Source organism: Triturus cristatus, chromosome 10 (assembly GCF_964204655.1).
Source record: "Triturus cristatus chromosome 10, aTriCri1.1, whole genome shotgun sequence".
In the NCBI taxonomy this organism is placed as follows: domain Eukaryota; kingdom Metazoa; phylum Chordata; class Amphibia; order Caudata; family Salamandridae; genus Triturus; species Triturus cristatus.
The window spans coordinates 218,449,966-218,477,367 of record NC_140593.1 but is presented as its reverse complement, the minus strand read 5'-3'; the positions used below and the strand labels follow the sequence as shown (position 1 = coordinate 218,477,367).

General features: G+C 42.4%; 1 protein-coding gene across 6 annotated transcripts in view; it reads left to right on the top strand.

Moving 5' to 3' along the window:
- The window catches only part of CACNB2 (calcium voltage-gated channel auxiliary subunit beta 2), a 598,025-nt gene that overhangs the window by 299,971 nt on the left and 270,652 nt on the right, over window positions 1–27,402 (top strand). For 5 of the 6 annotated variants that reach the window (XM_085630831.1, XM_085630835.1, XM_085630833.1 and 2 more), the window contains exon 2: window positions 23,629–23,748. In XM_085630831.1, the coding sequence (XP_085486957.1) occupies window positions 23,629–23,748 (120 nt within the window). Of the gene's footprint in view, window positions 1–22,367; window positions 22,576–23,628; window positions 23,749–27,402 lie in introns of those variants that run through there. The other variant, XM_085630832.1, reaches the window with a different exon arrangement.

Sequence of the window (27,402 nt, the reverse complement as noted above, 5' to 3'; positions counted from 1 at the left end):
CCTTAATGGTGATTCCATTCTGGTGTAACCTCATCAATTCCTCTTTGGATCATGGAAACAATCAGCCAGTTCTCTTCCATTTCCGGCCAAAGTTTTAAAATGCCACTGAAAAGCCCAACTAAAGCTGATCCTAGAGAAAAATCAGTAATTAAATGATTGACCGTCTGAATCCAGAGTCAATGCAGCATGGAAACCACAGTCCTAAATATAGATGACCACCTCCTCCACATTTAGGGTAAAGGAAACTCATGCATTCTTATCCTGCTCGACCTCTTTGCAGTCTCTGGCGTGGTGAACCATAAATCTCTCCTTGGAATACAAAAGGAAAGACTGGACTTAAGTGAGCCAGTCCTCGAGTGGTTCTCTTCATTTCTGGAAAATCCTAGTCAATGCATCAAAACTGGCAACTTCACATCCAATACAATGGCACTACACCAAGTACTTCCACACAATTCAACACACCTATGCTCTTGAACATCTACACAGAACATCTTGTCTCCATCCTTAAGAGGTATAACATCACTTAACTATTTATTTGCTGAAAATACCCAGCTCCATTTAAACATTTCAGTACCCAAGAGCATCATTCCTTTGTCTCCGTTCCTCAACAAGACCCCATCCTGGATGCCACTTCACCATTTAAATCTAAGCCAAATAAAGACTGAATGTCTCCTCCTTGCTTCCCAAAGTATAACATAACAGTACAACATTGGCACAGAGAGATCATCCCTTAATTGCTATCTAACCTTTGTTGACTCTGAAATCCTTCAGCCTCATCCTAGACAAGTACATGTACTTATAACAGCACACTATAACCTGGCAAAAGGAGCAAATCTCAGCTTAGACCGCTGTGAGGCATCAAACAATTTAACCCAGAGCCTGACTTCAAACATGTTCAAGCCCTAGACCCTTCTAGAATGGCCTAGTCCTTTCTAGAATGGAATGTAATAGCTGATTTGTAATAGGGATCCCCAAAGTACACATAGCTCCTCTCTTTACCTAGCGCCTCCCTTCACACAACCACCATAATAGTCACGAGATCCAGCAAATATGACTATATACGCCTCATTACGATGGCTCTGAAAGGGCTGCTCAGTGAAGCAATAATATACTAAAACTGGCATATATTACCCACAAGAGTTTAGCATTAAGATCAAACAACTGAAATACCTAGCTAAGAAAATTGGACTGTCAAGTGACATCTGAGAATATCTGATATCCTCCCTCTCGAGAATCCACTGTGAAAGTCAAGAACTGTGAATCAGTCATTCTCAGGAAGTGCTCCAAGAACCTGGAACTCGCCCTCCTCCTCGCAGGACAGGATCATCCTAGGATGCATTCAAAAAGTAAATGAAAAATGTGCTATTCAGTCGCCACTTCCAACCAGATCTGACCTGATCCTCAAGAAAATCATTGTTTACATTTGTATCATGCCTTTAAATCGAAAAGAATATGACTGATGATGTGGTTTGAGAGGCAAATAGGTGGTAAAGGCTAGTACTCTGTATAAAAGTAAATACTGCCCACCTTTTTGATTCACATCACCAAACTTCAGTGAACTAATTACTCTCTTCAGCTTAATGTTGAAACTGATTTAATCTGACATATGGCTCAGCTTTTATGTACAGCACTCTGCCACATTTGGTTGGAGAATGCTCTACAAAAAACTACTAAATAAATAAGTAAGCAGCCCATGGTAAGTGCCACTCTTCATTATATCGGAATTTACCACGTGTAGCAAAACCATAGCAAATTTCCTCATATACGCACCTGCCTGACAACAACCTGAACTGTTATTTCTACACACGTAACTAGTTGGTCTGTCATCTTGGACTTGCTCTTTGAAATTCTTCATGTCTTGCCTGGTGAGCCATAACTATCTTCTGGGTATTCTGAATATTAGAAAACATGATTCTTTTGGCAATTTGAATAGATAAGGACCTGGATAAGAATATTACTATCCTCTGGTTTGCTTTCTTTCATGACCAAGTATTCCAGTAAATGTTAATGCATTCATTCTTTAACAAAGGACGTTTTCTTTTTAATAACTATCTGTGTTTATAGGGTACTTGTATATCACAACCTAGCAGAGAAGCAAATGAATACAAAGCAACAGCTTAGAGCCGTTGAACTCAAGTCACATTTTAGAATATTCACAGAGATGTAGGGTCAGCTGCTGTCTAACAAGTGATATGGGGGGAGGTCTCAGAGAGCTGGGAAAGTTTAAAAAAAAAAAACAAAAAAAAAACAACTCCTAAAAACCTGGCTGTTTTAGTCAGTTTTCAATAGTTATATACTTCAGCAGCAGTGCCGATATATTCCTCTGGGGATGATTCACTGTGCTATACCAAGAGAGCATAACATAACATGATATTCTTCTTTGAAGGAAGATGTCTTAAGTTTTTCTCAATTACAGTAGAGAATGAGCTGTCGCGTTCAGTGCCTAATTTGTTCAAAAAAACTATAAGTCCCAGTACCCTCATCAGGAGGCTACTGCAGCTTACACCATCCATTGCCCATGCCAGCGCTGCCAATTACTGTACTGACACAACTACTTACCGTCACACTACTATAAGTGTGGCAATATAAACTCTTTCAGACCCCGAAGCTATACGAATGGCTTTGGTGGCAGGCATTTATCAGTTTTATTGTACATTTAATTAAGAAACTGTTGTACTCATCTCAAAATTAAACAAACAGCGCCACTATGTGTCAGACCGTCATAAATGCCGGTGTTGACAATTAGGTGCCGGTGCCAAGCACCGGAAACCACCAGCTCAAATAGAGCAGTGGTTGTGTTATATAGTGAAGCGACTTAAATCTGTTTTCTTCTTTCCCACATTTCCTCATCTCCAAACTGACAAAGTCTTGGCATACATTCCATTTCTGAATCACTTGCTAGTTCTGTCAATGTTGGAATAAGACGAGTGACAAGTTTTCACTACCTTTTTAAGTGCTCCAGTATTTGGCTCCTTAGGAAATATTTTCTTTTTAAAATTTGACATCCGGATCAGATTATGCTAATGACACATTCTCAACCTTGGCTTTCATTAGGAACATAACACCTTATTTTTAGCAGGCTCAACTCTTCAGTCAGTTACATAACTTTCTGCAGCTCAGAGGTGCAAGTAAATGGTAATAATTTAAACATGCATAATATAGGTATACCAAACAGATGCATCTTTTGAATTTGTACTACTGTGGGTATTATAAAACTTCCATCCCCGAATAGTAACATAAGGACACACTTCTGATATTACACTGTATTTTTTACAGTACTTTGTTAACGGAAATGATGGGAAAGTAAAGGTGAAGAGAGAAAAGCTGAACATTTGTTATATTTCGGCTAGGAGGAGCAATACAATTTAATATAATAACTAGTGCTCACCTGCTTCCCTTCCTGCTATTTTTTAATTTGACTATCTTTCTAAGCTGCTGTTGCCATGAACCTATTAAACTGGTGTTGTAAAAGTAAAACATATCCCCTCTTTGCCGGTTTCAATGTCATTTCAGTTTATATAGAACATTTCACACGATTAGCTGCCTGCCAGGAATTCCGACCAATGGGAACCAACAAGAAGCATCCGGCTGGTGATAGATCTAAAAAAATTCAAATTCCCACACAATGTCTATTTCAGTGGCAAGCATTTTCGCCATTGAAGAGAATGACCATGGACACAATGATAGAAATTTGGCAAATAAAGTTTTATTTGGAAAAACCAGAACAACATATTTTTTACAAGAGAAACCACAAACTATTAAGGAATCTGAGGCAAATAGGAGACAATTTAGTGATTCTGGCAGACAAAGAAGAATCTGTTAATCCCATCATTATTCAAGGGATTTTCGCCAGTGCTGTAAATTGGCAATGCAATCCTTCCAGTAAAGCATACAGTTTTTGCACTTCTAAGCGGGTGTACGAAGGGCTGCTTATAAAAACTGTATGCAAGAAACCAGTGCACAGGAACACATATTTAGTTCCATCTGAGCTGCATAAAACAATCTGTCAGACAATCCAGTACAATCACATATGTTTTAGTAGTGGGGCAAGCGATGGCCAAGTTACTGTGCTCAACGTTTCTCCAAAAAAGACTGAACCAGACACATCGACAGACAATCTGCAAGCACCACTCACAGTAAGAATGTTGCAATACAGAGAATAAGCAGAACTGAGGAATGTGTACCATGGTGGTAACAAAACATCCATAATTGACACACATGAAAAAAATTGCTAAAGAATTACAATTGACATAAAACAGTATCACTAAACCACAATTTAATGCACTCCACAATAATGGAATACATGAAGAAGAGAGACCAGACCTCCATCCTCGCAAGAAGCATGTTTCCACGCCACAATAAAGAAGCATTGGCAAAGCCAGTACATATGGCGTAGACAAACTGATGCAGTGGTCATTTATATTTATGTTTTCTTTTTATTGCACATATATACCACAAAAAGAGACCGGATAAAAGAAAATATGCCATCACTTTTATGGTTGCATTAAAAGAAATGTAATTTTAAAAAAACATTCACGGATGAAGCTTTTTTACTAATGAATTTTAAAACCTTTTTAAACGACAATCCTTTTTGTTGCTCTATTCATTTTATCATTATTTTAGCAGGAAAGTACTACTTAATAACATAAATTTAAACAAGCATTGGCATAGCCAATAGGTCTCTCCTTTGGGACCTTATAAGTGTTTAGCCATGCAACACTTGATGTTGTTGCACCAAGGATATTGTGCTGGATAACTAAACACTTATAAGGTCCCAAAGGCGAGATTTATTGGCTATGCCAATGCTTGTTATTTGACTGCAAGAGCCCATCAGAGGTGGTGAAAAGGGGCAGGTACCGGAGCTGTTGGTGGCACTGACTGAGGGAGGGGGCGTATTTGAGGAATTACAGACTACGTTTTTGAGGCCCATATTAGGCAAGTCCACTCAGTAATCCCATGTCACATATGTAGCACTTTAAACTTGTCCACCCTTTTATGCTAACATCACTTTGCATTCTGGGACTTGTAGGTTTGTAGTTCCCTCTTGTCAGTTTTATATAGCTCGAACATGTCCTAAGAGCTTTGGAGTGCTTTACACGACCATCAGATTACATTGTACGAGGTAGGTTTCATTCTTGTAATCCTATTTTACGTATTTTTTTACAGCGAACAGGGACGCTGTTCAGAAATTGAGAATAAATCCATTTCAACTTAATCCAAGAGCGCTGTTCGTTTATTTGGGAAGGAGTGCATTTGTGTACCTGATGTGCATGGTGAAACTTTATTGACAACAGGATGGCCTCGGACCCTGTGTTGCACCGCCGCTTTTGTGTCCCGGTAATCAGAGGAGGTGGAAAGTTTTATTTATATATATATATATATTCAAACCATTCCTCGCGATGACCTCGGTTTCGAAACGCGTTGGAAGTTGTTTGCCACAACCTGATAAAATAAAGAACGCTTAAAAAGCAAATTGGGGCATGTGTGTTTCCAAAAAAGAACACCCAGCTTGGAGAGCCAACGTACGTAGTGTCAATCTTTATTTTGTGAGGCAGCCTTGCTGAACAAACTTCATACGTACAGCAAATGTCTCGTCAACAAGTCCTTACGCGTAACTCAATATACCAGCATGCACTATGCAAAGTATGCCCACTACGGAACAGAGAATGCTGGGTATAAGAGATGCGGCAACCTGCCTGTCCTCATTGTCGACACCTGTGAGCAAGGGCGCGAGGATGCCCGAAACGCGTAATATATATATATTCGGTGTGGACAGTGCAAAATAGCTTAACAGAATAGGGAAGAGCTGCAGATTTTTTAAACTATGGAACCAGGCTTCCGTCAAAGTATCAGCAATGGGAGTTTCCTGAGGGAGAGGGGTGGAATTTCTGTAGTGTCGGGAGATGCCCCAGAGAAAGCCTGTTTCAAAGTTTTTGGGTCTAAGAGCGTAGTAACTTCGAGTCAGGACTGACATATCCCAGGAGGCAGCACGCAGTCACTTAAAAATGAGAACTATTTCAAGGTGTCACACGCATAGTGACGTCATATCTGCTTCAGGAAAGGCACTGGGAGAGGGATGTGGCATCACGGCCTGCACTGTGTACCTTGGAACTGTGTTCGCAGGTTCTAGTCTCGGCGTCCTGATCCGAGGAAATCATTTAATCTCCCTGTGCCTGAAAAAGAAATGCGTCCCTGTCTAATGTAACTGAAAGTCACGTAAAGCGCTCCAATACCTTTGGTTCGAGTTCGCAGTATATAAAATTGTAAATAATTAAAGTAACGACCTAGAGACACGCATATACGTATATGGTGGAACTGGCAGACAAGGGAGTAAGCGGAGGAGCAGGGTCAGCTGGAGCAACAGCTTTATGTACAGCGCTACGAGACTGTCGACAAAGCAATCAGTGTGCTAGACTAGCTCAAAGTGTGACTGGACCTCGTCCTACACTCATCCCGCCCTCCTTCATGAGCTGTTAGAGGACACCAACGGGGGCGCCCAGCTTTGAGTTTAGTACGTTTCGGGCTCGTAAATGGTGGTTTCTTTCATCGGGGTTCGCATTACAATGTAAATTGGGGGTGGGCGAGGTAAGGGGGGGCTGACGTCATAGGTGCTCCAGAGAGGCACTGGGAGAGGGATTTGGCGTCACGGCCAGCGCTGTCTACTTTGGAACTGTGGTCGCAGGTTCTAGTCTCGGCATCCTGATCCGAGGAAGTCATTTAATCTCCCTGTGCCTGAAAAATAAATGCGTCCTTGTCTAATGTAACTGAAAGTCAGGCAAAGCGCTCCAATACCTTTGGGTCGAGTTTGTGCTATATAAAATTGCAAATCTATAAAGCAAGAGACCTAGAGACATGCATACTCGTATATGGAGGAGCAGGGTCAGCGGGAGTAACCGCTTTATGTACAGTGCTACAAGACTGTCAACAAAGCAATCAGTGTGCTACACTAGTCCACATTGTGACTCAACCTCGTCCTACACTCAAAAAAAGGAGACGGAGAGGGCAGAGAGAGTGTGGCCGGGATGTGTGGGCGAGGAGAGAGAGGGAGATGAGGTAGGGAGCGGGAGGTAAGCCTGCAAGTGGTGCGCAATCGCGCTTGGGAGAGCAGTCTGCTCATTTTCAAGCACTGCACTCGTGGCGCGCCGCTGCTCGCTCCCGCAAGGTGGATGCCGCCACAAGCGTGTGTGCTTGAAAATGAGCAGAGCGACGGCTAAAGGCCCTCCTATGCAGTGCATGCGCGCTGCGTAGGCAAGACCTAAAAATGAGTGTAGGCTAAATAAATAGCCAAACTTTATGATAAGATGATAAGCACACATTTGCCCAGGTTTGCAAATGAAGATAAAGGAACTATTTATAAGCAGATGTGTTCAATGTGAATGACAATTTACCGGACCAGTGAATGAAGCCTCCTGACCAAAAGCGTTCATATGTATGTACATTATGTATGATTATTTGGGAAAAACAATAGTCTGTCGAAAAAGCTGTCAGATGTCTCAAAGGCCAGACCTAAAACAGACAACTTGACTGACTATCTGTGAAATGTAAGTAGATTGTCTTGGGCTCGTGTGAATGATTTCCTGGGAGCCGTTGGTTCCTCCAGATTCTCATGGGACAGACCTACATCTTAGGCTGAGTAGTTGTAGGGAGGGATGAAACATTCTCCCTCCCTACTCTGGTGGGGGTTGAGCTGTGTATAATAAACCTTGGAAGGCCACCCTGAATAGACAACAATCACACTACACCTGGGGCTCTCTCTGATATTTAAGAGAATCTTTGGATTCATAGAAATCAGCAAAGGTATAAAAAAAAACGTTAACCAATCCATCGTCAGGCCAAACAACAAGGAGGTGACTCCTCTAGCCATTGAAAAAGTGAACCAATCACACTTGGTATAGAGAGATGCTGCAAACTTATCTACTGGAGATTAAATCAGAACCTTGAAGATGGGCTTAGGGAGTTCTTGAAGGACCTCCCTCTCATATGACAAGTAAATGTACCTGCTTTAGGACCGTCATCGTTGCATGAGGAGTGGCTGTCTTTACATGTTGGTTTCCAGAATTTCTCTTATTAATTGGATCATTTTAGAGGTGAGTAGAAATGATTTTGGAACACTCACTGAGAACTAATGCATGTCTAGGGTCTTCAGCAGACTACGTATCCCTTCCAGGGCACTATATGAATACGAGAGTTGAATATTTATGACTAGCCCTGTTTCTTCTGTTGATAATGTGAGTATTGTATCATGACCAGGATTTTAATAGAGACCTGTGGGCAGCACTGGGATCAAATGGCTTTGTCCTATACTGATAATGTTGGTTTCTCACCAGAGGTCCTGTGATAATGTTACATTTAACACATGCAGTTGTTGCTCTTCACAGCTTGCTGTATCTGAGCCAAATACTGTATTTTGAACTTTTGTACTAGGAGGATCTGGTTTAGTACATACAATTACTGAATGGGCAAAACACCCCCCTTTTTTGTTTACAGAGGAGCAGTGAGAGTAGAATGCCTGTCCCTTTTCTTGTGGTGGAACTGGCTCAGTTGCTCTTAAGAGTGAGCTTATTTGATCGCCGCAAAGGTTTGAGTGATATCAGCTAATGCGGAGCTGGCTTGGATGGTACAAGCCATGGATGTAGAAGAGCCTAATAATTTCAGATCTCTGAAAAAAAACTCTTGTATCTCTGATTATCTAGATACTGTGGTGGTAGTTTAGTGAAAGCCTTACTCAATGGTGGGAAGTGGGTCTCTTGAAATGGCGTTGTGGAGGGAAGTTGGTCCACAGGGAAGTCAATGTGTCTTTGTGACCTCTGCTGTACTTGGGAAGCTGTTCGTTCTTTTCCAAGGAGTGTCTCCTCTTTGCTTGCTTCTCAAGGTAGATGTGCATCTAGCTCTGGTCATGTGGGGAAAGGACTGCCTAACCTTGAAGTAGAGAAAGGTTTTTTCTGGCTCACATAAAGAAAGAGGAGGTGTGGCCTGTAATGTTTGGATAGTGCACAGCGATATGACTGCGACCATGGCCACCCCTGCACAGCTACTGTTTCTGCTCTGCAGCTTCTTCGAAAGCTGAAGATGAACTTGTGCTGTTCCTGAGTGAAGTTCGGTATAAAGGAAGCATAGTGGTAAAACTCATTCCAAATTTGCAGATTATAGTAGATTTTGCCTTGACCTTCCACAGGGAGAGACCATAAAGCAATCTGCACATTGGTCCATGTGTGATGACATTTCATTATCCTTCAGAAAAGCTACCAGTACCACCAGAGACTGAGAAGGGGCACTCCTGAACATTGCGTATCAGCTACATGCTTCATATCCTATGACTGTGACATGCTGGGAAAACGAATCTTTCTACATTTTGTTAGCTTGCTTGAAATCCTGAGATGTTATGTTATTTTGGAGGGATTCATGACAACCAAGGCACACTGCCCTTCATTTTCTGGTGGATCCATTGATGTTGCAGTGATAAGTATCTCCAACAACTTTACTTAGATAATATTGGCATTATTGTTCCAGACTGGGTGTGCATCCCCGTGGAGCCTGTGTCCCAGCCAGCTGATCAATACCAGGGTCAGTGTCTGTTTTTTAAGATCATGCTATTTGGTGGGGAGGGACCTTGCAGTCAATGTTATCAGGCTACCAGGTGGGGAGAGGCCATTGAGAAATCATTCATCCCTCACTGGCCTGTAGGTACAGCCAGCGGTAGGTCTGGTACCTGGACTAGAGTTGGTGGTGGGGTTGCATAAGGTGGATGGACTGGGGATAAGGACTGATCATCTGGCTTCAGGGTCTGAATCAAAAACTTGGTGTGCTGCACTGAGGAAGCTGGGAGCTGCTTCACTGTGACAAGATAAAGAGGGCTCATGGTCTTTCTGGTTTTTATCCTTATTCTCGGAGCATTGAGAAAGGGGTATGAGAAAAGTATGGCCATAATGGTGGAAACGTCTGCATCTAAAACTACAGAGAGATGTTAAGGTTGTGGCAAATCCTGCAGCAGCTCCTTCCTCATAGAATAAGACTCTTACAGACTGACCATCTTGGAACTCTCAATCCCTGAGACAAGGAAGAATCCACTGGGAACTATGTCCTTCAAAAATGGCCCATTGGTACTCAGTCAGACTCCTGTGAACCCACCGGCTGGTTTAGAAAACTTGCATCAAGTCTTCCTCCTGAAGGAAAACCACTGGTTAGAAATGTTAGTAGTCTTATGTACTGGTTAAAAGAGTGCACTTCCAGCACTAGCAGCAACTCAGCAGGTAGACATCTTGAGGAGATTGCTTGGTGTGATCAGCCTTCTGCTTCTTTTAGTTCCTCTTGTGCTTCATAGTGGACTCTCCGAATGTGTTTCAGCACTAGAAGGGGTCTGCTTCTCTGCTTCTTTTTGTCATTGAGCTCCCTGCTTGCTGACTTCTAAAGATCCACCAGCACAATGTGGGAGCCAGACTCAATTGGGCAGCACAAGCAAGAGCCAGGAAATGGGTCTAGCCCATAACAGTGGATCTGTGACAGACTGACCACAGCAACGGCTGGGGTGGACGAACCAGAACAAATCGTATGAGTCACTGGAAAGTATAGGAACTTGAACCACAAGCCTACTACTCTCAAGGAGGGAGAGAAAATCGACCTGTTAATGAAACCGGCTAGCAAATTGCACCCAGAAGAGGAGACTAGCTAAACCTTTTAGTTGAGTTTTAGGTGTGGGACTCCATGTCGATATATGGAGCTAGACTTTTGTTGATGATGCAATGGAATCCGTGGAGCATTAATACTTGCTTCCAAATGATACTGCACTCGGGGGTGCTTCATGCTCCCTCTGACTCTTCTTCCTGGTGATGAAATCAAACTCTCTTTAGGGATCTGTGCCTCTTATTCTTCATACATGTGGCACAGTTCTAGAGAGACCCTGCTCCAACAGTAGTACATGGATTGCACCAGTTGACCAATTGCTTGGCACTAGATGCTAAGTTATGTCGGTTAGCTACTGCAAATGGTCAATGGCACAGCATGGATGAATTAAGGACAGAGAACTGCTCCATAAACTAACTCAAGCTGGAGGATGAAAAAGATGGATGAAATAAACAGAAATAAAACAGACCAACATGGACCCAATGATAGTGGCAAGGCGCCTATTGAGGAATTCACTGACCATGAGAGAAGCAGGTTCTGATATATTACGAGGGACTCAAATAAGGGAACTGGTGAGGACACAATTATGAATTGGGAAGGCGCTGTGTCTCGGGTAATGTATACAGGAGTAGGTGGTTCTAACATGTAAAGCTCTAATTTCCCAAAGCTATAGTTACAGTTTCTGGTCCTACTTCTAGGTAGCAGAGATATTCACAGATTGAGAATGGGAAAGAGCAAAGCCATAACACAATGTTTTCATTTTTGGGGTTGGGGGTCAGTACTTTGAAATCTAGAAATATATTAAGCAATGGAACTACAAATTATCCAGTAATCAAAATATACTGAATACACAGGAGGAATATTAATGTTTTCCTACCCTCACATGAGTATGGGGTTCAGATGTTTTTATTCTGCTTTATTTAGAATCTGGCTCTTTATCAAGAACTAATGAACATTTGAACAAGTAGTGTCTAAGGTATCTAAGCACTGGCTGCTTTAATATGATGTGACCCAAATCAACTTGGTGCCTGGGGGAGGGGGTCATCATTACTGTCAGTTCGCTTGTAGTGCTCCATTACGAGTTCCCCATAATCTCGCTGGGGAGATGCCTGGGCAGACCTTAACAATACTAGGCATTATCTACCCGTGAGATTAGGGGGTGATAAATTAATTGAAACGTTTGGGGTTACTTGTGATTGTTTTTGCTGCATGTTTTTGAGTATTTTATAGACATTGTAAAAGTATTTTGTTAGGTTGTGATAAAGAATATTTTCAGTCATATCTCCAATGATTATGGTTCTCTTTTATCTCATCTAGCTATAGTTGTATCCTCTTAATGAGCCTGATGTGATGGTGTCAACTTTGAGCAATGTGTTCTATTAGTTGGTGCATGTTTTGCTCAGAGTCGTCTTGGTGCCTGACTGAGTGGAATCTAGAGTAATCAAGGAGTTAGCGGAGATGGGGTTTCAGATTAAAAGCATTAATCATGGGAGTAGCATGGGCCATTTTGGCATTTGTGAAACTTTTTTTAGGTCTGGTTTTAGCCTAGGCCCTTTTGTTTTATTAAAATTATGTATATTAAATGCTTATAGGATTTTCATCTAGACCTCTTCATCCATTGGTCTGTTGCATTATTCAGACATTTCTTCCTTCCACTACAACATACAGCAGATGACAACGGGTCAGTCTACTTCAAATCAATCAAATCAAATATTGCTTTATTTCGACAACAAGTATCATAAAAGCATCAAACAAGCCTTTTAAAAAGTGCTATATACAGATAAAAAGTACCATAAAAAGTCATATCAAGTACATGATATTTGATCAGTCGGGACATAATGACAAATAATTTCATCCTAATAAAATGTTCCAATTTGATGACAACACGAGTTAAAAAATGGTGGTTTAAAAGAGTAAAACCCGATGTACATTACATGAGTGACAATGCATAGATATTAATTCAAGAAATATTTAATCATTCATCTTGTACTATAGTATGTTCTCTATGGGGCTTGTAAAGTGAAGTTAGGTCGCCCTTCGTAAAGCTTTATGCCCGACTATACAGGCGCAACTCAAGAATTTGGCCACTCTGCAAACAAAAAGATTTCTCCCGTCAGATTTTAAGATGCGTAAAGCAGTGCGATGATCGAGAGTACCCAATTGTTTGCAGATTGGTGTTAACCATCTAGACCTTGCCTTTTCCTGCGCCGGATAAGCAAACATTAAATGGCCAATACTCTCCTTTGGCACCCTACAGCAAGGACAATCTGTTTCAGGGGGCACCATTTAGCAGTCAACATGTGGACAGAAAGCAATCAAAGTCTGAATTGGCAATAGAGTGCCCTGTCTCTTGGTATCTGGATTACGTCCAAATATGGTTCAAGGCTTCTAGATTGTATGTGCTGGAAAAATTCTTCTGTTGGCCTTCCCACATTTGGTTTGCTTAGTTTCCTGGCGTCAACCCAGTCCCAATAGATACGTTTGAGCTCGACCTTGCTTAGGGGATTTTGATTGTCCCAGCAATCCTTAAGGCCGAGGGTTATCATTAGTTTCTTGAAATTAGCTATCCACTTAACCCCAGTCTACTTCAGTTATTGGCTAACTTCACTGTCAGTGATAACATACTTCCCTTTAACAAAGAACACATCCGCAGACAAAGTAGTTGCTTTCGGAGCCATGGACTACTATAGCAATATGTGCTTTTTTGAGATGAATAAATATTTTTGTTTTTAGGGATTCATTTTTATACTGGTGAGGACCAGCAGTTCCCACAATATTGCCACTGGAGTGCTCATTTCTCATCAAATGCGATGCATAATTCATTAAGTTTTTCTTTCATCTAAAATGTCTGCTCATGCATGCACATGCATCAGCACACATTGGTACCCATGTTTTGATTTAACATACTCATCAGAAAAACTACTCCAATTAAACAAGAGAAAGGGAGATATTTGAGGGCATGTTTTATCACCGGACGATTTACCTACCACCTGCGAAACATGCAATTTTAAGGTAGGAAATTACATACAACCTACCTTAAGTCCAAAACCTTTAAAAAGTTACACCAAATCCACATAACCCAGCCGTATCTGCCAAACTGCAGGTCCTTGTCAAAACATGGAACCAAGCTTTTCATTTTCTTAGAAGAGAGAAGACCAGATGCCGCGTTTATCACCGAAACTTGGCTCAAAGAGGAGTCCACTCCTGATCCCTTCCGCCTGGATATTATATCGCGAGCTGCAATAGGAAGGTTAGAAGAGGTGGTAGGGTAACCATTATTTTTAACGAAGAAATTATGGACGCCTTCACACTACAAGCCATTACAAGATGTGAGTCTGCAATTTTTACTTGAGCTCTTCCCCCACCTTTATTGTTTTGGGCATTGTGATGTACAGGCCCCCAGGGGCTTGGTCCCAGTTTGCTCAAGCGCTACCAGACAAAGTGGCAGAATGCAGCCTTCAAAAAGCAAATTTCACCCTACTAGGAGATTTAAATTTAACTTTGAAGAAAATGGTTGCAAAACTGCTAAAGTGCTAGACCAAGATTTAGATGCAGTTCAACTAAGGCAAATTATCAAGGCACTAACACACACTCAAGGTCATCTTCTTGACCTTGTGTTTACTAACATTTCCAATCTGGTTACCAAGGTCACAATCCCTATATTATGGTCGTACCACTATATAGTTTCACTCTGTCTCAAAGTCAAAAAAACTGCAATTAAGCAGCCCTTTCCCCCACAAAGGCCCGGGCGACCTTGGTCCAACCTAGATTTCATGGAATGGACGAGCACACTTATTGAATCTGATTCCACTTTAAGTGGTGATACAAAGGAAAAGTTTAACACACTAGAGAGATGGCTACACAATTCATTGAACCTTCTTGTCCCCTACAGACTTCGCATATCTAATCAGTCAAAAGGGAGGGCCTCATGATAAACAACAGAGTGGACTAGATTGAAAAAAGAATCTAAAAAAAAGAGAATGGAGAAAAGCATATGATGATCAAAGACCGGTATAGAATAGCCATAAAAACTGCAAGGTTCCCATAACACAGGCTAGATTTGCACATTTTTAAGGACAAAGTACATAATGCCCCTAACTCCTTCAAATAAATGTTTACGGTAGGAAAAAGCCTTATGAAAGCACGTTCTAGCTCCACAGGTCCCTCCCTCTCCCTCAGAAAAACACTGCAATATGCTTGCTAACTTCTTTCTTAATAAAGCCATCAAAATCCTCGACCTGCTGCCTATAACCATCACTCCTACATAGCCCACCCCCATCCTCCCCACCTCTGTAAAGCCATCGACCGGTCCCAAGTTGACCGCCTTCCCTGCACTCAATGACAAAACCATGGAGTCAAATTTGAAATCAATAAAATCAGGATCTCTGCTCGATCTGGCACCTCGTGACAACCTAGTGAAGGTCAGCAGAGTTCTTCCATGTTAATGGCTATTCTCAATAGTTCCCGGGCAAGTATCATTATTCCCCAGCATGGAAACAAGCAATAGTAAAATCGTCACATCCTACCCTGATTCAGAGGATGAAGGGAGTCTGAATCAATGGGGATGCCATAAAATGGATGGAAGCCTTTCTGGACAATTGAAGCTTCCAGGTATGCGAAGATGCTTTTTTTTCTCAGCCGTCCCCCCCCCTCTAAAGTGTGGTGTTCCACAGGGCTCTTCACTGAGCACCACACTCTTCAATCTCTATGTGCCCCCACTGGCAGAGATCGTTCGTGCACATGGCTTAGCATTTGTGTTGTACGCAGATGACGTCTACCCAACTTAATCATTGTCTAAAAGAGGTCGCAGAATGGATGTCCGCAGGTACCCTGAAACTTAATGGTGAAAAAACAGAAGTAATTGTGGTCGGGAACAATCTCTCAAGGTGGGCAGACTTGTCATGGCCATAACATCTAGAAGAGAGTCCTAAGCCCGCCCAGGCAGTAAAAAGCCTGGGCTTTTGGATCGATGACAAACTTACTATCGAAACACAGGCCCAAAAACTGGTGGATCCTGTTTCAATATTCTGAGAACTCACAGAAAATTCCTACACATGCTTCCACTAGAGCGGTTGTGCAGGGATTAATCAGCTCACGGCTCAATTATGGAAACTCCATTTATATAGGGAGTCTAAAATATGTTATCAAAAGACTTCTAGTAGTACAAAACGCCGCAGCCAGGATCCTTTATAAAATCCCTAAACACCAATCAGCCAGTCTAGCCCTAGCATCTCTGCACTGGTTGCCAGTCCAGAAAATAATTCAATTTAAGGCCCACTGCATCACCCATTTGATCATGCAGGGGAAAGGCCCGTCTATCATCCGCATCTCCCCCTACGTTCCAGGGAGGCCTCTTCAGTCTGGGAAGCACGGGTTGTTGATGGCACTGAAGGTCAGCAGAGTGAGAAGTGGCGGTCATTCCTTTGCACACCTTGCCCAGAAACTGAGTAACGGTCTCCCGGCCATCCTCAGATTTCAGCAGTCAGAAACTAGCTTTAGAAAACTCCTCAGAACTCATTTTCTTCCGCCCAGCACTAACCTAAAGTTAATTAAGGTATTCTGGCTAGTGTTGCTGCTATTAGCGCTGGAAGGCCCGGACTGGGTAGCCACGCACTTTACAAAATCATTAGAATAGAATATAATAATGCATTTTAATTATTAAAAACATTAAAATATGGTCATCTATCCCTATGAGGTCTGCACATTCACCCTTATAGGTAGGCAAAGTGCATACGTTTTCAATTGAATGATTTATTAAAGACTGAGGATACTCTGCCAATGGCAGCGGTCGACCCTCCCTACACTCAATGAATGGCTCCATGAACTGTATCGCATAGCAGGCTACAAGAAAATCACTTATAAACTATCATCAGTCAGATACCTTGGAAACCACATGGGGACCCTTCATGGCAAGTGCGGAAACTTCAATTGACTGACCACCCTGCCTACCGGCAGATAGATAGGGGTACCATTCCGAGAGAAGGGCTGCGTGGCACCATAGACCGAAAGGAGGCTGGTCCACTCCTTGGTGAAGTTACCACCCCTGCAGAAACGTGCATGCTCCCACCCTTCCCTTTGCCCCCTTCCCTTACCCTCCCCGCCCCCCCCCAATTAGCCTTGAAGTGGCTTCCCGAGAGTGTGTGAATGTTGGAGTGAAGACCCTCTCCACAAGGTGAACTCAGCCTTCACATATCAGAAGGCTGGACCCCATTGTTCGCTATTCTATGCAGTTGTACCTTGTTGTCCTTGCTCCTAAAGTGAACGCTGGAGATGCATCCTATTGATTTCTGTGGTATCCATCTGTATTTTTTCCAACGTATGTCCCTAGATGGCTTTCGTATGCCCCTCGATGGCTTTCGTATGCCCCTCGATGGCTTCGTATGCCCCTCGATGGCTTTCGTATGCCCCTCGATGGCTTTCGTATGACCCTCGATGGCTTTCGTATGACCCTCGATGGCTTTCGTATGACCCTCGATGGCTTTTGTATGACCCTCGATGGCTTTCGTATGCCCCTCAATGGCTTTCGTATGCCCCTCAATGGCTTTGTGATCCTCTCACTGGCACGTATTGTTGAAACTTACACAATATGTCAGAGGTGCAACTAGAGCCAAATTTCGGGGGGGTGGGGAGGTCAGGGGGGCTAATAAAAATTTCGGGGGGGGAGGGGGTAATCCTTCCAGCAATAGGCAGAGTGGAGATGTAGGGGCTCTAAGATGGGGTGAAAAAAACAACAAAGCCTCGTTAACAAGTAAATGTTATTTTAAAGACCTGTGAAGTATTCGGGTGCTGCTGCAAGAATAGGGACCCCAGCCCACAGCAGTTCAAAAACTGTGTGTGTGCCCAGGAAACAGTCTCAGTCAGGGCTGACACACATGGGCGTTGGGCACCTGCAATATGTTCACGTTACAAAAAACGTACAGTTTTTTTTTTTTTACTTTAATAAAAAGCATTCAAAAAAGGCCACCCAAGCATTTTTATGGATGCTCGCATCGGCGTGAATCGGTAACCATCTATGGATGTTTTTTCTACATAACTTAATCCCAAAACTATTTCCAGGTGGCTGACTAATTATGCACGTGCATGCGTTTTTATATTGTTTTTTTGTAATAACGTTTTACAGAAAGCATGAAAAACAAGCATTGGCAAAGCAAAAAAGGCTTGAGATCAAAGCCAAACAGACCTATTGGCACAATCAGTGTTTTATTATTGTTTGATTCTGGTCAGTAGTAAATGATGGTGGATGGTACTGCTTTCTGCCACGGGGCATTCTTAAAGCAGAGTGTACATAAAGATTGGTAGCCTTTGATTCATAGTCACAAAGTTGTCAACTACAGAGTTAGTTCGACTGGGTGAAAAAATACAAAAAAAATCTGTCAAATGGTTACAGAAAATGCTACACTGTTTCACCATACAATGACGTCATTCTGACAGCACAGGCATAAGAGTTGTGGATAACAATGTACAAATGTGAACTTACAAATGTTTTACATAATAGATCACACTGTTGTACTCAATAGAACTACATTACTGTTTAGAATAAAAAGTGCAAATGTATGAGATATTGACAATTGTTTCACACATCTTTACACCTCAGTTTGCGCTGCTTTCTTCGCCACTGCCCGCTTGTCCTCCATACTCAATAACCATTGGGCGCCCTCTCCCTCGCTTTTCACCACACCCAGAGGGGTCTCTAAGGCTGGATTGTTGCATCATTCAGAATCAACTCACTGACAGTGTACACCTCTCAGCCCTTGCCCCTCACCCAAAATGGTACCCCAACCTACCCTCTACTGCTGACATAGCCTCACCCCGAAGCAGCATCTTGACATAACTGCCCTACACTGAAAATCCTGTATCCATACACTTTCTCCTGGCACAACCTCCTCCCCTGCTTTGTTTTCCAGCCATGTCGCCTCCCCATGGAATGACCATCTTTTCGCATCTACTCATCCCTTTCTTGTAAATGTATATCCATCTTTCTTTTGTCCACCCCTTGAGCAACCCCTGCCAACAAACAACACACCATAAAAGCAATAAACCATCCATGCTTGGGATCACCGAATATGCCAAGATGCCTCACTTCCAATCTGGATTTCCACATCACTCCATGTGGGCAGCCAGAAATTTAAAATACCCGCCATGTGACAGTGAGTGAGAAGATGAGTGATCCTGACCGTTTCTTTGAAGTATCGTGGGAAATTTTCCTACAAGTAAAGATTCAGAGTATTTGCTGAAAACGTTTCCCAGTCTTTCCTACTTTTGTCTTGCTTTCTGCTCTTCTTTCTTTCATTAATTTGTTCCTTTATTCGATCTTTCTTTTTTCCTTTATTCAGTCTTTCCTTCTGACGTTCCTTCTTTCCGTCATGTTTTTCATTTATTCTTTTCATCATTCTTTCCTAAATTGTATTATTTGTTCTTTTCTTTCTTTCATTCACTTTATATTTCTTCTTTCCATCTTTCTTTCCTTCTATCCATTCTTCTTTCATGCCATCTTTTTCTTACCATCCTTCTGTCTTTCTTTGTATTTTTCTTTCCATCTTTACTTCTCTCTACCCAGTCTTCTTTCAGTATATTGATTCTCTTTTTTTCTTATCTTCCTCCTGTCCTTCTTCCCCCTTATTACTATTATTATTTATTTTTACTTCTCGTTTTTTCTTTTCTTCTTTCTATCTCTCTCTTCTTCTATCTTTCCTTTTACCATCCTTTTTAATTCATCACTTCAGTCTCTTTCCTTCTGTCCATATTTTGTTTTTTCGTTAAATTATTTCATTGTATTTTCCTGCTTTCCTTCTTGGCCTCCTTCCATGGTTCTTATTTCTTTGTTCCTTTCTTCATGATGCCATTTTCCCATTCATCTTTCTATTATGTCTTCTGCTTTCATGCTTTCGTTAAATCTCTCTCCTTTCTGACATTCTTTCCTTCTGCCCATTCTTGTTTAGTTCATTTTTGTATCCTACTTCCTTTCTTTGTATCATTGCACTCTTATAGCTTCCTTTTTTCACATTCCCTTACTCATTTCCTCTGCTCTCATTAATGTTTGTATTTCCCATTGCTATCATATTTTTTCTTTGTCTCTGTCATTTGTTTGACCGCGTTGGCAACCCTTGGCCACCCACCTCATAGCTGTGTTTTAGTATCTTCTTTTCTGTAGTATTGATTAGCTTCTGCTTCTGCCTTGTGACCTGCGGGTTACAGAGCAAAGTTAATAAGTACCATCAAGAACAATGTAATCTGGGGTAAGGGTAAAGTAGTCAAGACACTCAGAATACTAATACCTTCACCATGCCAATCTCATAAACTGCTCTCCTTATTCAGTGTCCACACCATGCTTAGCACCTCACCCCATGTTCCTCCTAATATTCTCCTAGAGTTACCAAGCTTCTGCATACACAGCTACTTCACATAACCACCATCCACTCATCCATAGTCTCTACTGCCTTGCCCTTCCTTTCCTCTTACCCAGCATAACCTTAAATGCCTCCCTACTTCATAACTCTGCCTACTAAACCATCTACCTAAAATGTGATTACCTATGTACCAATCAGTACCTTTCCATTGGCCCACCCACCACCAGATGACTATTGGTGCAAGATCCCAAACTGAATGTCATTTTGACCTACAGCAACAACCACCTCTCCCCTCAAAAGTCCTGCTGCAGGACCCAAAATGCCACACACATACACTGTAACAAAGCACTACACCCGTCTAGCTCACCATATGTCCCTAAATTCTAGGGCAGATGGAACAGAAGTCGAAATAAATATATGTAGAAGACCTCCAAGAGATCAGATGATGGTTCACATAAGGAACACACTCGACACACAACCTTCCACACACACATCTTACTATGTAACCGAGAGGCCCAAGCAACTCTACCTAGGTTTGAAGAAATCTTGCATCCTCCACTGGGTTTACTACTCAAGATCAACACCAACAATATTGTGGTACAAAAATATCGAGGACAGAGTGTCGAGGGGCAGCATATTGAAAGGTAAGCACGTATAGAAAAATATAGATGTACTATTCCTAACTACACATCTCCATACTTATAAGATTTATGTACCACATATATACATATATGTGGACTTAGGTATAGAAAATCTGGATTTATCTGTTGATTGTTTTCAATATTTTCTCCTCGTTCTGTCCCGCTGATACTGTGGATCGATGTTCAGGATGCACACCATCCCACCTTCACATCAGAAAAATCAAAACACACATACTTAAGAAACTCACACTCGTGGGTTAGTCAATAGGTACATATCATCTCACACACAAGTACTAACAACATGCAGACATGGGTTCAGCAGAAAGTCACCTGATCGACTCACCAATCAAACTCGCTGGGACTACCTGCCACGCAGGTAGCTCAAACCTCACCGTCACCAACACAACAGAAGAATGCAAAATGAAAAATGACACGTGTGCCTACTTCAGAACTAACAAGTGCAACTAACACAAGAATAGAGCATGCCAAGACACCAAGCAGTTGGTGAATGCTAAGTTATACAGACCGTTGCCATAACATAATGTTGAATAGAAATTATGTGATTGTGATAGAAGACTATGCACAATTTTGTCTCACATATTATATTATATTATATTATTACATTAGATTCTGCCTCATTGTCATAGCCTTGAATTGCAATGAGGTCCACTCAGTCATTCATCCTTCAGAGGTTGATAAAATATTACCTTTTGAGTTGGGTAATCTTAAACAGCTGCTGAGTCAAGATATTCCTTGGTGTGAAAGTATGCCTTAGAAATATACATTATTCTATGTACAGTTGGTACAGTGTTTCGCTTTTCTGAGGTCGAAACAATTATCGATGAAAATTCCGAAGGGGCTTGGAGTCCTTTATCATGGCGATTTCCCGCCCTAACACCTGATATAAATGGCTGTGTTCACCATGATCCAGCCCTGCACAGTCGCTTCCGCTGGTTCTGTTTTGAAGCTTCTGCCGCGCGGACTTCGCAAGCTGTCATCTGCATTCACATCATTGCCTGGGTGTCCTTGCTAAACACTTGCAGACATATCGCTCACCTGTCACTCCGAGACAAAATGTAGGTTGTGGCTGATTAAATAAATGCATGCACTGCCCGGTGTAATAATGTTGTCTCTTAGCATCTAAAGCTTCACAGAAAACATGTCAAGATTTATTTTTCACAAAATTGCGTTGAGTTGTTTAAGAAATTCTACTCGGAGCGCTTTCTGTGGTTGATGTGTTTTGAAAAAGAGTACTTACATATGGTTTTTGCAGAAAGACGTATATCAATATGGGATGTGATGCCAATTAGCTAGTTTACCAGCTGTTGCATAATTGCCAGGACCTGACTATTTCCAGGCTGTTTACCCTTGAGATGCAAAATGGTGTCTTGACATACACTGACAACAGTGTGACGTCGGCGTGCACGTAGAAGACTGGACGCAGAGCATGCCCAGTAGTGATGCTACATCCTCCCCTTCCACTGAGCTTGATCCCTGGAGAGTCACAATGACCTTTGGACTCGCAAACGTCAATTAAGACTGTTTGCACCGGATTTTTTTTTAAAATGTCCCTCGCTCCAGAATCACCCGCTCTCTGAAAGGGGCAGGGCTGGAATGGAAGCAGCATGCAGATGTTGCCGGAGATGAGTTTTGGACCCAAGTGATGCTTGGGCTGCGCGCGTGCCTTGCACGCGCTCCCCCCCTGCCCGAGCAGCACCGGTGAAGGGGAGACTGGCGGGCGCGTGCGGGCGACTGGGGGAGAGCAGCAGAGAGCCGCCAGCAGCAGAGCATGGCCAGCGCAGGGAGGGCTCTTCCGCCGGGCTCGCGGTGCACATGTGGTGTGAGCAGGACCTGCGCCCGGCGCTGCGTCTGCGGACACTGACCGAGCTGCCTGGCTAATGAAGGCCACTTGGATCCGGATCCTTAAAAGAGCCAAGGGAGGACGGCTGAAGCAGTCCGACATCTGCGTAAAGCACCTTTTTTTATTTCATTCGGCGGGGGGGGGGGGGGGGGGGGAGTTGCTATGACGAAGGATAATGGCTTGTTTGCAATGGATGCAATAGCACCCCCCCCCCCTTTTAATGGCCAGCGAAGATGATGTATAAAAGCTTTCTATACAGTCAATGAAGGGAGGCAAGGTTACGGCACGCGCGCACAGTCTGTGTATTTCCTCAGCATGTCTGTACCAGAATGGGGGTGTCGGCTTTATGAATGATTCTGTGGAAATAGGAGTTTTATTTTAGGGTGGGGGCGGTGTGTGATGACGAAGCGGCGTCTTTGAACTCGGCACAGGTGAGCAGCATTAGCACACAGCGGGCAGCTGGCGTTGCTGCATTCCCCTGGTGCTGTGTTCCAGCTCCCACTTATGCCTCGCAGTCTGATACTTACTGGTGTAACGCCCGAGATCGCCTTTGCTTTCCTCTGTGCAGTGCAGCTTTTACCGAGTCTGATATTAAGAAAAAAAACGCGAGGCCCACGAGAACAAATGCACGTTGTCACGTGCAAGATAACTAGGTTGAGCACCCTTGTACTGTATGAAAATAAAGATCTTCTATGGCACATATTACACATGTGCGTGCCCACCCCACGCACACCCAGTAATGTGTAATTAATATTTCATAATTAGCTTGTTGACTTTGCTCTTTATTTTAGTTTGATGTCAGGAAGGATGCTTTGTAAAAAGTGAATAATGAATAGGTCGTTTGACCATGGACTACAGAGAGAAAGCCTTTCCGATCATCACCTGACCCTCTATCAAGGCAGAAGCAGGGGTTGTGAGCAGTCCTTCCTGCTTAAATGTGTGTGTTGTTTTGCAAAATTGGAATACATGGCTCTTGTGACTGTACCTTGAGTCTCTAGATGAGGCCAAAATGGCTGCAGGGGGGAGTGCAGATTATCACAAGGAATTGTACTTTTCTATATTAAAAAATGTTTACAAATGCAAAGTGGGGAATACTGAGTAAGAGTTTGGCACCGGATGAAGTTGTGTTTTACTCATCCCTTCTGCTGTTTCTTTGTAGGGTTCAGCGGACTCCTACACCAGTCGCCCGTCCGATTCAGATGTGTCTCTGGAGGAAGACCGAGAGGCAGTGCGGAGAGAAGCGGAGAGACAGGCCCAGACACAGCTGGAAAAAGCAAAGGTAAATGAATCCTCGGCCGCCTGCTCGTTTCTGATGCTCGTCCTTGTCTTCCACTCCAGTGTGTCTTTTTCGAATGATTGAAAAAAGATGATGGGACAGAATTGAGATGCTTAACCCTGACCCAGTGGGGCTGCAGTCGAGGCCGGTGTTCAGTGTAATCACTGACTATGCGATCCGTCACATTTAGGTTAATTGTGTGTGAATGTATCTCTTGAGGACACACTGAAAATGAGGCAGGGCTCAGTTCCTCATGGACATGCCCTGGAATAGAATATTTTTATATCTGAAAACATTTTGCCAAGTAGCATCTAGATTTCCAATCTCTGACATGCAGAATAGGGGCCAGGCTATTTAATCTGCTCACTGTATTTAGTATGTGACATCCTTGTCTTCTGTCTTTTCTACATGTTTTGATTAAACTGACATTGTTCATGTTGTTGCTCACTCCATTAGAGTCTGTAGCGTTGCAAAAAGTGCTGAGGTTGACCGTATGTTACACTTTAGTTCATTGGCTACTGAGCGTTCAATGGTTGGTTGATTTTGTTATTGTCTTGCTGTTTGTTATACATCTTACAGGTGAAAGATAACCTTAGGTTGCACAACTCTTCAAATGGTTAATTCAGCTTTTGTTTTATTCTCATAATTACCAAATTTTCCATCAGCCTATTGTGCTGTGGGAGTGACTCCTGTTTATGACATCACGGACGCGATCAAATGTAGAAAGCTGCTTAGAACGTAAGGCTAAGGTCAATAAAGTTTAAGAAAGGCTTTGAGGCTGGATGGTCCCGTAATTTTGGAGGCCGGTGTTGGAAGGAATGTTTGATTTAAAAGGAAAATATAATGCTCAAGAAACAGAGCAGCATCAATACATTTGAGATCATTTTCAGCATATTTTAGGATATAGCTGTGATGGTGTCTTAATGGCCTTTTTTGGTTTTATTACTTCTGTTCACTGATACAAATGGGATTTGTAATTAAAGTAAATGCAAAAAAAAAGAATGAACATTTTCAGGTCTCCTTTTTCCACTTTTCCCTTTGACATATGTTGACATACTGGGTTTCTTATAGAGACAAAGACTGTTAAAAGACCATAGTTTTTATCTTACAAAAAAACTCTTGGCTAGTCTGACTTTTAATCCATAATGGACGTGAATTAAAATGTGCTAGTTCAAGTAGACCCAACTCTATCTATGTATCTTGGGCTCTAATTACTAAATTTGAGCATTTTGGTAAATCACTATTTTGGTTCTGGCTAGCCACTGCTTTACTGTTATTGAACTTGTTGCTAAAATACAAAGCGATGGGGACATTTGTACTTGCCACATAAGAAGCACGGAATAGTGCTTCTGCACCAGGATATGCAAATGTAGTTGTACGTTGGCTGTAACATGGTGCTGTGTAATTCTTGTTATGCAGGTCCCATACCATACCTTGTCACCCTCTCACCTCAGTCTCCAGGTAGCATGACTTGGCACTAGAGCTTGCTGCATTCCCATCACCACAGCAGGTGCCGGAGTAGAGCAAGCTCTGGTGCTTATGGCATTTGCTGGCCCCGGGGGCAGAAGTGTGGCAGGACTTTGTGGCAGACAAGCTGGCTGGACCCAGGTGTGCCTCTACCAGTATTGAACATTCCTTGCTGCTAGGATGCGCCAGCCTTAAGAAGGCCATGTGTCTAAATGTGCATTTATATTTTCGGCTGCAGTACAAAGAGCTATGATGTCAGGGGTTGCAAAGGCCGCAGCACCACATGTGAGAGATTGTGGTACCAAACTGGGCCAGTGGCAGAAGGGAGAGGGGTGTCTTTGTAGTAGCAGACTTTTAAATATTTTCTGACAGCACTGGCAGGTTTAAGATTTAAGAGTGTGTAGCAATGTCATTGTAGCACTTCCTTGGTGATAATAACTGCTGATTTGCAGTTCTGCATATATCTTCGTCCTGTTTTGGTCTTCAGAATATTCATGCACCCAATCACTCCTCATTCATTCATCAGTACATTTAGAAACTGAGCTATTCATCCATTCTTGCACTCAGCCAGACATTGATTAATTCACCCATTGACCCACTTTTGCATTCAGTCACCCACTGTAAGAAATTGGATTATTATTTGGAGCAGGTGACTTCCCCCCCTCAAGGAATAAACGCAGAACTTTTTTTTAGGGTGAGCCATCAAAGTCACTAAATTAACCTAAGCTCCACCCTTTGGTAGCTATGGCACAGAGCAGACAGATTTAATTTAGGGCAATATGTATAGTATTTATGGAGTGCTAAAAAAGTAATAAAGCCAAATTGCAAAACAATAAAAATTCCAAACTCAATTAGAAGAATAAAGTAAAATGTAATAAACGATATAACACCAAAATTTCAAAAATCTAAAAATGGGAACAAGAGATATGAGTTTTTAAAAGTTTAAGTAAAAATAGTGCCAAAAAGCACAAAGCACCAATGTTAGTCAATAGTCGTAGTAGACCACGACCTATATGCAATTTGGCACTGACCGCGATGTAGCGTGGGTAGAGTACATTAACCAGGTTCGTCCTGGTTAAAGATTTTACCTTCTGACTAGTCTTTTAAGTCACTATTCTCCACAGGAGTACATCTTAGGACATCAGGGTAAGCACTTAGAGACCTATGCTTTGTCCAAAATGCAATAATCTTCGGCATAAGTTCCTACATCTGATTTTAAAACCAATGAATTTTACCCAAGTTGGGCCTGCTTTACTGTTTTTACAGCTGTTAAATTCTCCTACTGTTTGCTTTTTCCTTGTACAGTTTCTGTTGGGGGTTTTAAAATATGAATGAGTTTGATTATGATAACTTGCATGTTATTTTTTAATGACATTTGTAATGTTTTTGATGATTTTACTGGTAAAATCGAATGAAGAAATTTTGATGGTGACTCAATGGATGACAGGCAGAGAGGCCAACAGCAGGAACCAGTCTAGGTCCATTTATCACTGATCAGCTCGGTACATAAGGAAAAGGCCTCTTGCAGCTTGTCGTCTCCCTGTAGTCGCACAGGAGGACCGATAGCTGACTCATAGAGCGCAGTTCTTTGTCCAGGGTACAAGAAGGAGCTCCTCTTGGGTGACAGATAGGTCCAGTCCTCTTCTGGTGGTCCAGAAAGTGTTCTGAAATGGGTGCTTGGAGATGCAATATTTATTCCTAGTACGAGTTAGTGGGTGGGGTGACTCCTGGCCCCATGTGCCAGGACATTTGCAAAATGTTAAGTCTTTGGCCACACTAAACTTGGGCACAGGCCACACTAAACTTGGGCACTGGGGATATATGTGGGGAGAGTACTATGGTAATCCTAGTGTCCTCCCACATATAACACTAAAATACATTTTGTAGCAGGTACTGGTCCTACAACAAACCCAGAGACCGACGTCTGGTAGGACAAAAGCAAGGTCCTTCAACAACCAGAAAGTGGGTACACAAAAATTGTCTTGGCTTCCTGTTTTCTCTCTTTCAAGTGTGCCCTGAGTGTTATATGTGAACCCATCAAACATGTCAAACAAAGTTTGAGGCTCAACCAGTATTTGACACTGTAGTGTCAAAAAGGATGCCATGGCCATCCCCGTATAATTTTGGGATATTAAAGGAGTCATCTCTGCCCATGCAGGTTAGCATATTGTTTGCTCCTGGGAGGCAATT